Source organism: Panthera onca, chromosome A1 (assembly GCF_046562875.1).
Source record: "Panthera onca isolate mPanOnc1 chromosome A1, mPanOnc1 haplotype 2, whole genome shotgun sequence".
Taxonomy (NCBI): domain Eukaryota; kingdom Metazoa; phylum Chordata; class Mammalia; order Carnivora; family Felidae; genus Panthera; species Panthera onca.
The window spans coordinates 13,397,186-13,409,845 of NC_138339.1; the positions used below are offsets into that span (position 1 = coordinate 13,397,186).

The 12,660-nt window shown below is 38.2% G+C and overlaps 1 protein-coding gene across 2 annotated transcripts in view; it reads right to left on the minus strand.

Annotated features, from left to right (window-relative positions):
• Window positions 1–2,696: 2,696 nt before the first annotated feature.
• The window catches only part of RETREG1 (reticulophagy regulator 1), a 131,583-nt gene continuing 121,619 nt past the window's right edge, over window positions 2,697–12,660 (minus strand). For both annotated transcript variants that reach the window (XM_060634383.3, XM_078444507.2), the window contains 5 exons: window positions 12,253–12,337; window positions 10,440–10,577; window positions 9,574–9,638; window positions 9,200–9,326; window positions 2,697–6,512 (listed from right to left, as the gene is read on the minus strand). In XM_060634383.3, coding sequence (XP_060490366.2) covers window positions 6,013–6,512; window positions 9,200–9,326; window positions 9,574–9,638; window positions 10,440–10,577; window positions 12,253–12,337 — 915 coding nt within the window. In that variant the 3' untranslated portion in view covers window positions 2,697–6,012. The remainder of the gene's footprint in view (window positions 6,513–9,199; window positions 9,327–9,573; window positions 9,639–10,439; window positions 10,578–12,252; window positions 12,338–12,660) is intronic.

A 12,660-nucleotide genomic window follows, 5' to 3' on the forward strand; every position in this document is an offset into this window, starting at 1 on the left:
AGCATGAACAGGGGAGGGGCAGAGAGAGAGGGAGACACAGAATCTGAAACAGGCTCCAGGCTCTGAGCTGTCAGCACAGAGCCCGATGCAGGGCTCGAACTCACGGACCGTGAGATCATGACCTGAGCTGAAGTCAGACGTTTAACCGATCAAGCCACCCAGGCGCCCCAGGAGCTTCTGTCTCCATAGAGTTTGGGATGCACCACCCATCTGGCACATGGATTTGTTCTGGTTCGACAACCTAGAGCTCTCTAGAGCCCCATCCTTTTGGGGTTTTATAAAGCTTTCATTACATAGGCATGATTGATTAAATCTCAAGTGATTGAACTCAATATCCCGCTCCTTTCTCCACTCCAGAGGTGTGAGGGGGTGGGCCTGAAAATTTCCACCCTCTCATCACGTGGTTGGCTCCCCAGGCAACCCGCTCTCCTCCTTAGGTTACCTGAGGGCTTTCCAAAAATCACTTCATTAACATAACCAAAAACACTGTTATCCTGTTATCACTTGGGTTTTTGTGAGCTCTGTGCCCTGAATGGACAAAGACCAAATGTATATTTATTAAAAATCACGCTCTATCCTTTCAAATATTCTACTAGTTCTAAATTAAGACATCCCTACTCTCCAAGAGTTTCTTATAATTTGATAGGGATGGTAAGAAATACACAATGAACACATTAAAGACTGGATCACGTACAACAAAATATAAAGAGGCAATGGGTATTTAGAGAACTCTCATCCAATTAGAAAAGTTTTTATTAAGGAGCTGACATTTCAGATGGGTCTTGAAGGAGAGGAAAGATTGAGGACTTCATCTGCGAATGGAGAAGGGAGGCGGAAGGTAGAAGAAATACTGTGGAGAGAGGAAAATAAGAGACATATTTAGGAAGAATATGTCTAGTTTGGGTGAAGCATAGGATACAGGTAATTAAGAGAAAATAAGACTAGAGAGGATTAAGGTATTAGCTAAAGCGTTGAATTCTATCTTCATCCGGTAAACAGTAGTGTTTCAGTTTATATGGGCATTGGGAATAGAAGTGGGCCTTGAGATCCAGCAGCAGTATCTGGAATTGTTGGAAAAAAATACTAGAAAGGAGCAGGTCTATAGCCAATAGCTCCTTGGTAAATGCAAGATGACTGACCAAGAGACCTTGCATTAAACTTCAGTACATTCAGAGAATTATGTTAATGTGTCTGATCTCTGCTGACAATGCTATAAAAAATGTTTCTTACCAAATTAATCATTTTGCTGAAGAATTTAAACGGAGACTGCCCACGTGAAAGATTTAGATTTGAAAAATATTAACAATTAGAATTCTTTCTGGATACTGTGACATAGCTCTTAAGATACGAGCTTCACTTAATTGCCAAACTACTGAAGTTATGTTATACAGTGTAAAGGGACAGTGTCCATGAAGATGTGCTTCCTTTTCAATGCTGGAAAATGTTGGGATGTCGATTTTTGATAATTACCAAATTTAAAGTAAGAGGTAATAGGTTCATCTTCAAGTCAATTGAGAGACTGGTGTTGATAGGCAGTATTGTGGCAGGCTTACTACTTTTCATATACCCATATTGCAGTAGCTACTTGGTTTTTAAAAGGAAAACTAAAGGGGATTGGGCTGTTTGCGATTAGTTTTTGGGTGGTAACAAAGAATATAAAAACTAACATTTATTAAATGGTTTACAATTTCTACGAATTTTGCATTTATAAAAATGTTAAGTAAAAACTTATGATTTTCAGTAAACAATTTTAAAACATTTTACTACCTCTTGTTTTTTGGGTATCTAGATATGCTGTTCTTAGATTAACAAAGAATTGAGATATTCTAAAGAATTGAGAAAACTTGGGTTATCAGAGCATTTAAAATAGTATAGATCAGCTGGTTTCTGGATTCTTTGGAAAGAGAAAAAAATAATCTCAATAAAATAAAAGCAGTCTTTAGTATTTAGTAAAGTTCTGCTAAGCTATTTAAAATTATGATCTTTCTTAATGTATTAAAAAACAAAAAATACTAGATAATGTGACATATTGGAAAGAGAATAGGCTTTGCGGTCAAACTGGCTTTCCCCTTACTAGCTATGTGACTGGATAATTTATCTAACCTTGTCCTTCTGAAAAATGCTCTTCGTACTACTTAAGTGTAGAGTCATGAGGATTACACATGATTCTAACTATAACTGAGTGTTTTCTATGTATTAGGCCAAAGTTTGGCAAACCATTCCTATAAAGGGCAAGATAGTAAATATTTTAGGCTTTGTAGGCCTAAAACTATTATCTGCCACAACTGTACAACTTTTCTCTTTAGCATAAAAATAGCCATAGACAGTACATAAGTGAACACTGCTGTGTTCTAACAAAACTGTATGGACACTAAATTTCGAATTTTGCATATTTTACACATCATGAATTATTCTTCGGATTTCAAATTTTTTTTTAAAAAAAGCATTCTTAGTTGCTATTCCATAGAAAAACAGTGGCAGGTCAGATTTGGCCTATAGACCATAGTTTGCCAAACCCCGTCTTAGACAATTATATACTATGAGGCGCAGGTGCTAATTTCATAGATGAAAGAAACAGGTGCAAATGTTATGTGACTTAGTTGGAGTCTCCCAGGGTAAGATCCATTAAAAATGACTAGTGTAGAACCTCACACATGGTCCAGAGTCAACTGAAAAAATAGACATTTTTGCAACACTTTTCATCTTTTTATTCCATAGCATTTATTGGATTGCGAGGCCAATATAGTGCCAGTCCCACTGAAATAACTTTAGAGTTTTCTTATAAGCAGATACTTATTGATTGACTTTGTTTTAATGTTTGAAAAGATGGCGTAGTTGAAACACAGGCAGGAAAAAACTTCACTGTCTTGGTTTTATATAGCCTTTTTCTCCCCTGAAAATGCTTCAGACGTTTTTCCATTTTTTTCTAAAAACATCCCTGTATGACAGAATAATTCGCTTCCTAATTTTATTAATGACCTCTCATCCCACCTTAAATGCTGCAATGGAAATGGAGGAATAATACACAGAAATATAGTTCTGAGACTTTCTAGCTTCATCATGACACAAATGACCTATGAAAACAGTTAGTAAGTGTTTTCAGAATAATTTCCTATCTTGTAACGAATATAGCTGGAGTGATGTAAAGAACTACATCAACCAAAATTATAAACAGAAAGGAAAACGTTTAAGTCACTTTTTTTTCTTGACTGTAGATTTGCTTCTTGCCTAAAATCGCTAGTACACTGGCATTTGCCATTTTTTAAAAGGAAAAAAGTTGCACTTACTTCAAATATATGAGTGATATGCCTAAATATGTTGAGGATGTTTGCTAATTGAAAAGCCTTATAAATGTTTCTTTTCCTAACATTCTGCCACACTAGAAGTGGGACAGTTTTTAAAAATCACATTTGAAGATTTTTAGGGTAAGAAAAAGCAATGATGATCCAAAATGAGAATATAAACACTGTTTTAGGCCTGGATTGACCTTCCAAAGCAAGCTTGAACTTCTGAGCCCTGCTTTATTGTTTTCGGTCAAAATGCATGATCGGTGTATGTTATTCCCATTGTCCGGTTTTGCTCATCATTTTCTATAGGAAGAGAGCAAAGCATTTTTCTACAATTCCTTTACAATAATAATAAAAAAAATCCACGTTTCACCTTTTAATGAATGCAGACATCCTCATGATAAGGGATAAATAGTTCCCAGGGTACTGGATCAGTCACCAGGGTTTATTGTTACTATATCTTGAAATCAGAAATATATCCCCCAACACACACGCACACACACACACACACACACACACACCCCTTCAGCATACCTGTTTGTCTGAATTAAGAGTACCATTATCAAAGAGTATCAATTGTGTGAATCTGTAATCACTTATGTTCTTGAATAAATAATATTGAAGTACACGTACGGTTATAATGCTACTCTCCATAGACAGCTAGTATGTCTTCTCGAAAGTGTTACACATTTTTCTACCCTACCAACCTTGCCATCCCCAAATCCCTTTTAATTTATAGTTTATAATATATGATCCTATCTTTATGGCTTATACCACCAACTCTTGAGTTTATCTTCTTGCAAGCTTGTCCAGTGACTTTTAACACGTTTTATTTACTTGGATCAATCTTCTTGTGTTCCCCTCAGTGAAGAAATTGAAATGACCTGTACACTTTTTGACTTAATGGCCAAAGATGCTTTTTAAATGCAGAAACATGCACATTAAAACTTTAAAAAAGAAGAATCCTGGTGACAACTATTTTATAAATATGTGACTGTATTTTTCTTTGTGTCCAGAAACTTGTATTGAATAGAATTCAGGTATATTCCTCCCTAACCCACACAGTTCATTGATCTAACACCAGGTTTTCATTTGTACCAAAATGGGCAAGATAATGAAGGCACAGCCTCACTTTGTATCAGTAAAGGACATCGAACACAGTCATGAGGCACTGATGACATATAAGCATAGTCAATCACAAAAAGCAAGTGTTCAAAGTCCTCAGTAACTTTTCTCCCTTTAATATTTGGCAAAACTCAGTCTAGCTATTTTAATACCTCAGAAAGAAAAAATAAATAAGAGATGCTACATTAAAACATAAGATTACCTATAGTCTTTAGAAATATAAGGAAAGGGTAAAACGAAGGGAAGAGACCACAGATTTCCTATATTCTTGGATTATCCTTCCTTTCTGAGGGTCTCAGATGTCTGCATGCGTCTGTAGAAATGCCGGCTGTACCTGAAGACTGAAGGGATTGTTGGTAGTTGGCGGACATGGTCCCTCAACATATTAAAAGTTTGTATCACAAAAACAAAATTAGCTTGATTTCTGCTAAGTGTTTTGTTAAAAACCTAAGTCAAATTTGGTTATTTAAAGGTGATCTAAAAAAGTTTAAAATAAAGGAAGAATATATTCTAGCTTCCCAATGAGAAACAGGTTACATATTTAGACTTCAATAGCAAATAAATACACCTTAAAGCCAAGCAAATTTCTCTCCTTTAGGAGACTCTAAGACAGACTACGAAAACAGTTCTTGTTTCTCTACCGCTGATGACAACGCCACTCATAGAACGTATCAGGAACTAATTTCACAATTTTAGGAGACTTTTTCTATGACATAATATGAAAGATGAGGGTTTAACTTAGGTCGGAGCAGGCAGAACATATCTGCACTTCATAACATCTCTAGTACAAATATATGACAGTTGAACAACAAAACACAGCCCAACCTCTGTTTACATCAAAACCACTGTCTATGTGATATATAATTACTTGCTTTCGATGGGTTAATACCACCCATTTGCAAGACCAGAGCTGGTAGTCCACGGAGCATGCCATTTATAGGTAAGCCTAAGTCTATAACTGCAGAAATAACATGGAAATGTATCAGCCTATCCAAAGTAGTTAAATATATTTTTAAATTTTTTTCCTAAGAAATTAATTTTGCTAATATTTCCCAAGTCCTCCACCCAAAGATACCTTGATAATTTTTGGTTTTTCACATCAGAATCTACCAAAATTTTTTAACTGTTTCCAAGTATCGGTAGCAAAGGAGCTGATACCGCATGTATTCACCAACGAATTGTTAATATTTCAGTGAGTTACAATAAAGTTTTTGCATGCCTGAAAAATTAATTGTAAAGGAAAAATAAGGAATACTTGTAGGAGGATCTCAATAAGTTGGTGTTTTGCTTTAAAAACAACCTCTAATATTCATCTCTGATAACACAGCATGTATATATATGTATACAAAGTTCATTTCCATGCTTATTACATAAAAATAACTATAGGAAATATCAGTCTATCAGTATCAGCTGATATAGATCCAATTAATTCACTGCAGACGGGAAAATAAGAAAAACAATCTGAAGTAATCAGTAAAGCCCACAGTTCAAAAAAACTTTTTTTCCTTTTCTTTTTTCTTTTTTCTTTTTTTTTTTTTTGCATTGTTTATAATTTTTTGGTAGTTTTATCTGTGCTGTGTTGAACAAGTTGATTCCCAGACTAATGGCCTCCTCCGAGTAGATTTGAAAGGAAGCCCGAAGCCTTCTTACTTTGCTGTGCTTCTGCTTCTTGGTCTTGTGCAAGTCCCAATTCACTCTCAATTTGATCAAGCTCTGACTGGTCAAGTAGTTCAAAGTCATCACCTTCTTCAGTGTCTGTGTCGTCTCCCGGGCTGGGGGCAGCCTGCGAGAGTGCTTGCTTCGCGGCGCCCTCTAACTGCTCTTTGATGGCAGCCGTCACTGCGGCTGTGATGGCGTCCCCGGCCAGGTTGCGCATCAAGTGAAAGGTTTGGTCACTGCTCAGCGGGAGGGTGAGGCCAGCGGCGGACTGCCTCTCTTTGCTTGCTCTGGGACCGCTGTCCAGCTGCTCCTTTTTTCTCCTGAGCTCAGTGGGCAAGCCAAGGCTGAATTCATCTTCGTCGTTTGTTCCCATGCCATTTTCTACAGATGGAAAATCGGAAAGGTCTCGAGAGAAAACTTCTTCGCTAGGCCGGTCGAGATCTGTGGAATGTGTAACAGAAGTTCATGCTTAAGCACCGTGATGAATCTGAAATGAAAGAACTGTCTAAAAGATAATCTGCTGTCCATCCCACACTCTAGGCAAACCTGACCATCTCTCTACGAGTGCACAAATTCCACATGTCCCCCCTACGTCCTTAGTTTCCCTCTTAGGTACAAAACAGTGTATGTAATGACTTGATGTTAGTTTTTATTTAAATTCCAATGAATTAACATACAGTGTATTAGTTTCAGGTGTACAATATAGCGATTCAACACTTACATATAACACCCAGTGCTCATCACAAGTGCCCTCCTTAATCCCCATCACCTATTTAACCCATGCCCCTACCCACCTTCCTCTGGTAACCGTAAGTTTGTTCTCTATTTTTTCATTTGAGAGAAAGAAAGAGAGAGGGAGAGGGAGAGAGAGGGAGAGGGAGAGGGAGAGAAGAGAGAGAGAGAGAGAGAGAGAGAGAGAGAGAGAGAGAGATATAACCCAAGCAGGCTCCTTGCTCAACCTGGAGTTGGATGCAGGGCTTGATCCCATGACCCTAGCTAGGATCATGACCCTGGCCAAAATCAAGAGTTGGATGCTCAACCAACTGAACCACCCAGGCGCCCCTGTTCTGTATTTTCAGAGTCTGTTTTTTGGCCCCCTCTTCTTTCCCCCCTTTGCTCATTTGTTTCTTAAATTCCACATATGTGTGAAATCATATGGTATTTGTCTTTCTCTGACTTATTTTGCTTAGCGTAATACTCTCCAGCTCCATGCACGTTGTTGCAAATGGCAAGATTTCATTCTTTCTAATGGCTGGGTAATATTCCATTGTATACATGTACTGAAGTTTTAAATGTTCATCATAAACAAAAATTTCATCCTGCCCCAGGAGGGTATTAGCTTTAAGCTAATGTGGATATGTATGCTGTATGATCACAAAGTAAAAACAATATATTTCAACTGGAGGTTTTCATGGATTCTGGTACAGCAGATGGTGAGTATTATCCTGGCCCAGCATTTTCATCCGTGAAGAACTATCTCAGCATCTGTAACCGATGTTTGTGTAAAGCAATGAATCAAAAGTATCGCTCCTTCTATTCCATGTTCAACCTAAGAGCTTACGGAAACATTTCGCTTTCCATAAATATAGCTGAAAGTGACCATATCCTGTCTACCAAACTCGTGTCCTGAATATATATCGGATCACTTAAGATTTCGGACATTTGAAAGCAATGTCAGGTTAGTAGGCAGACAGCGATTTTATTGTTTTTCACTTTCCATAGAAAATCTTTCAGTCTAACAGTTAACTCTTTACAATAGTAACTTGAAGTCTTCAATTTAATTAAAGCCTTCTTTGTGGGTGGCATGACTGCTGCCCCTTTTGTTGTATAAGTCTGAGACAGAATGCTTAAGAACAACGGGTTCGTTATCCTCATCTTGATATGTAGGGCTTATACAGCGTGAGTGTTCCTTTTCTTTTCTTTTTTTTTTTTTTTTCAGTAGACCCTAAACCCAAAGTGGGCCTTAAACTCATGACCACGAGTCACATGCTCTACCAACTAAGCCAGCCAGGCACCCCGTGAGTGTTCTGATACACTTGAAAGTTGAAGAAATTGAGGTCCACAGAATCATGTCATCTGTTCAAGGTCACACAGTTAGTTAATGACCAAGGCAAGACTAGGCTTGGGTGTCCCAATCTCCAAGCCTGTCTTTTCTCAAACACTGTATGGCCTCCCTCCTCCTCTAGAAAAAGAAAGTACGTTCTTGCCTGTAAAAACACATATAGAACAATTCACAATCTTCCAGTGTAATCTCATATATTCAATATATGGTTAAAATGACCCGAAATAATCCAAGGAGACTAGCAAAAATTAACTCACTGTACAAGACTGTCTCTCTGTTTTAAACTTATTTATCCTAAAAAAAAAAAAAAAAAAAAAAAAAGAACTAACTTTGAAGAAAACCGTGAGAAACCATGGAGTCAGCTTTGGATTTGGGGAACTTGTCCTCCATACTTTAATCCTCTTTGATGGGGACCAGCCCTGAATACACAGGATGAAAGTGTCTCTTCCCCTCCTTCCACTGTCGCCATACACAATGCCACCAGACACTTCACAAGTTCATTGTTTTCACTGTCAATTGTTTATTTGTTTTGAAAATAAAGGCAGATTTGGATACTGACTGGCTTGGATTTTTTTCTCCATACTTTTAAAAAAGGAATAGCTTTTGGGGTACGATTCACAGACCATAAAGTGTACACATTTCAAGCGTACAATTCAGTGGTTTTTAATATATTCACAAAGTGGTGCAACCATCCCCACTATCTAATGCCAGAACATTTACATCGTTACGAAAAACCCACACTAATTACCAGTCACCTTTCCTCCTTCCCCCAGCCCCGGCAGCCACTAATCTACTTTCTGTCCACATGGATTTGTCCATCCTGGACATTTCCTATAAATGGACTTACACAATACGTGAACTTGTGCGTCTGGCTTCTTTCACTTAGCATAATGTTTTCAAAGCCCATCCATCTTGTGGCATGTGTCACTACTTTGTTTTTATAGCCAAGTGACACTCCATTGGGTAGATATGCCAGATTTTGTTTATCCACTCAGCAGTTGACAGAGGTAAATATTTTTGCATGTGCTAATAATAACAATAAGGGCACGCAGAAATGTGAGCATACCATCAGAAGTGTCTGTCTGTGGAGTGTATCCTTCTGAAAGGTTGAAGGTCCCATTGTCAGTCCAGGAGACCTCAGATACATCCGTGTCAGACACAGACAACTCTTTAGCAGCAACCGTGAGGCTAATCTGTGTTAAGATAAATAGCAGTGGCTCATTTTAAACTTCGGACAGAAATCTTTTTCAAAACTCCATATGAACACCAAAAAATGTCAGAATAATAAAAACCAGATGAGTAATTTTCCTTTTGAAACTGTTCAGTCATCTTAGAGGAATGAGAGGAGTCTATTAGGAAAATCATTCAGCTTGAGGGCATGTAAGTAAACTTAACAGTCAAACCACCCAGGAACAAACTGAAAACTAAACAAAAAAATACCTTAGGACAAAGAGCTGAAAGGTCTAATTCGCTGTCATCTTTGTGACTTTTTTCTTTATCTGCTTCTGTTGAGAGAAAATTTAGAGGCTTTCAGTTTCCTAGACAGTACATTTCATTCATTATACAGTGATATCCTGACCCCGCATTCCTCACGGTCTCCAATGCTCCCATATAATCAAATGTTTGCACACGACGTATTTGCAAAAGTTTGATTTCCAAGGGAAATGGTCCACAGAGTGGTTCTCGTAGTGTGGTCCCTGAACCAGCAGCATCGGCATCGCTGATCTGATGGAACTTTTTAGGAATGCATATTCTCAGGCCCCGCCCTACACCAACTGAATCTGAAACTCTGGGGTGGGGCCCAGAAATCCAAGCTTTAATAATCCCTCCAGGTGATTCTGATGCTTGCTAGAGTTTGAGAATCTATAAAGTCATAGGCCAAGTTCAGTAGTGAATAATGATTACATTCATCTTTCCTCTATTTTCTTTTCCTCCCCTTGTTCTCTCAATCCCCTTACACTGCTCCCACGCTCTCAGCCCTAGTGTTGTTTTTTTTTTATTTGCAATAGTCCACACCAAAATAAAATAACTTACACGAAAGAAATCATAAATAGCAAATACAGAATTATTGAATCCTTTTCTCCTTCCCCTGACAATTTGGATCAAAAAGTCAATTTCTTGTATGTTCGAGAAAAAAATAAAAGCCTAAGTAGGCAAAAGCTGTATTACTGTGGGGGATTAGCTTCTGTAATAATATGCAATAAAAGGCTAAAAGCGCCTTGAAATGTATTAAAATTGATTTCATAATAAATAGCCAGCTGATGTCTGATTCCATGCACGGTATCTAAAATTCAAATTTTACCTACCAGATCTCTTACGTTTCTTCTGATTAATATATTCTCCAATTCCAAAATCTAGTTTCAGCAGAACTGACTTGATTTTGCTGTATATTTTTTGTCCAATATCATTACACTTAAACAGTGGACACAAAAATGCACACAATACTGAAACATAAGAGGGAAGAGAACGTAGGTAAGATGGCCTTCCTTTCAAAAGGCTACATCTTAGTATTTCACAAAAATATTTCAGTTTCTTTACTGACAAATGCAAGTGTTTTACTTCGAGAAATGCCTCTGTGAAGTAAGCTCATCATTTGTATTCTTCCTCCCACAATGAAAACATTTTCTCCTGTGCGCGTGTGTGCATACCCACACTATGCTTAAGGTCATTGTTTTCAAAGACTTGCTATCATATCAACTTCCTCCTTTCAACTCTTTCAGCCTCAACGATTACACAAAGCTTACATGCTTTCTTGACAACAGTCCTGGATTAAAATCTCCATTCTACTTATTTGTTAAATAAGCCATTTCACTATAGGAAAGTTATTATCTATTAGCCTCTCATCAGTAATATTGGGATAGTAACATCTGTTAGGGCTTTGTGAAGAATAAATGAGGCCAAAGCAAACCATCTGAATAATGCCTTGCCCATATCAGACTCTCCTTCCCCGGCTCTTTGTTCCTTTACTTCCTAAACAAGGCAGATCAAGGGCTGATATGTACATGGGTTGCACGTGGGAGAATGGATGTAAGCTTGGATCAGCTGCCATGGGTGTTATGCACCAGGAATACAAAAAGAAACGAAGATGGACACCCTGAATGTATTGTATTCCCTGGTGTTTATTTCTTTGTTGTTGTTAGAAAATGTGCCCGTTTACCTTTTAAATAGGAGTTGCAAACTCCAATATCACTAGAAGCCAAGGAAGTATATGTACATTTTAAAAGCCGGTGTAAGAAAAATAGGGAAATATGAGGGTTAGTTAAATGGAGAGTGCCTGTCCCATCTCAAGGTGGCAGCACCAGATCATATTTTCCAAGCCAAGCTGGAAATCTATACTTTTTTACAGCATTTTGGAGTTGTATTTGACATACAATAAATTGTACATATTTAAAGTATACAGTCGGACACATTTTGCCATACGCATACAACTAAGAAACCATCACCACAAGGAAGATAGTGAACATATCCATCACCCCCTGAAGTTTCCTCATCTTCCTATTCATTAATCCTTCCCCTGCCTTTCCCTCCCTCCTCCTCCCTGGGCAACCCTTCGTGTGCTTTGCCGCTGAAGATTAGTTTGAGTTCTGCATAAATGGAATCATACAGTAAATGTTCTTTTTTACCTTTTTCCCACTCGATCTAATTATTTTGAGATTTAGCCAGACTGTGGCATACATCAACGTATTAGTGCTGAGTGGTCACTGAATGGCTATGCCACAGGTTGTTTACCCATGCCTCTATGGGTGGACGTAAGGACTGTGTTCTGTTTTTGGCTACTACAAATACAGGTGCCGAGCACATGTGCATACGAGTCTTTGCGTAAATGTACACTTTCATTTCTCCTGGGTAAATACCTGGCTGTGGAATAGCTGGATCATGTACAGTTTTTAAGAAATTGCCAGGCTGTTACCCAAACTGGCTGTGCCACTGTACCTACCCCCTACCGGTAAAGGTCTCTAGGAAGAGGAAAAACCTTTTACAGCAGGAACTGAAAGAAGAATCCATGTGCTTTATAATTAAAAACTCATCCCTCCTCTTCCAAACTATGGAAGGTCCTGCTGACCATTAAATGATACCATATGCATTACATAAATCAGCCGAATGTTCTACTATACTTACACAGTAGATAGCTGAGTATAACCCCAGGAATGTAACTTCCCAAGACCGTAAAAAATGTGCACACACTGCAGACCAGGAGACAAAACTAGAAATGATAGAAACAACATGTGACAGTTATACAGAACTCCCAGACCTTTTAGAGGACAGGATACACACCCAATTAGTTATCTATATGCGATCTGTCCCGTTACGGCAAACGTCGTTCAAACCGTGTTCTTTTGTACTCGGGTCTGACAAATGACTGCTGTGTTCAACCAGCCTCAGTCCACTTTAACACTTAGTAACCATCATTTTGAGGTTCCAGAGGCTCGTTTCTGGCACCGAGAACATCTCCCATTAATCATCCCTGTGGCTCTATTCCTGCCAGATGCAAGAGAACTGAAGACTAGTATGTCCCCAGAAACTTTT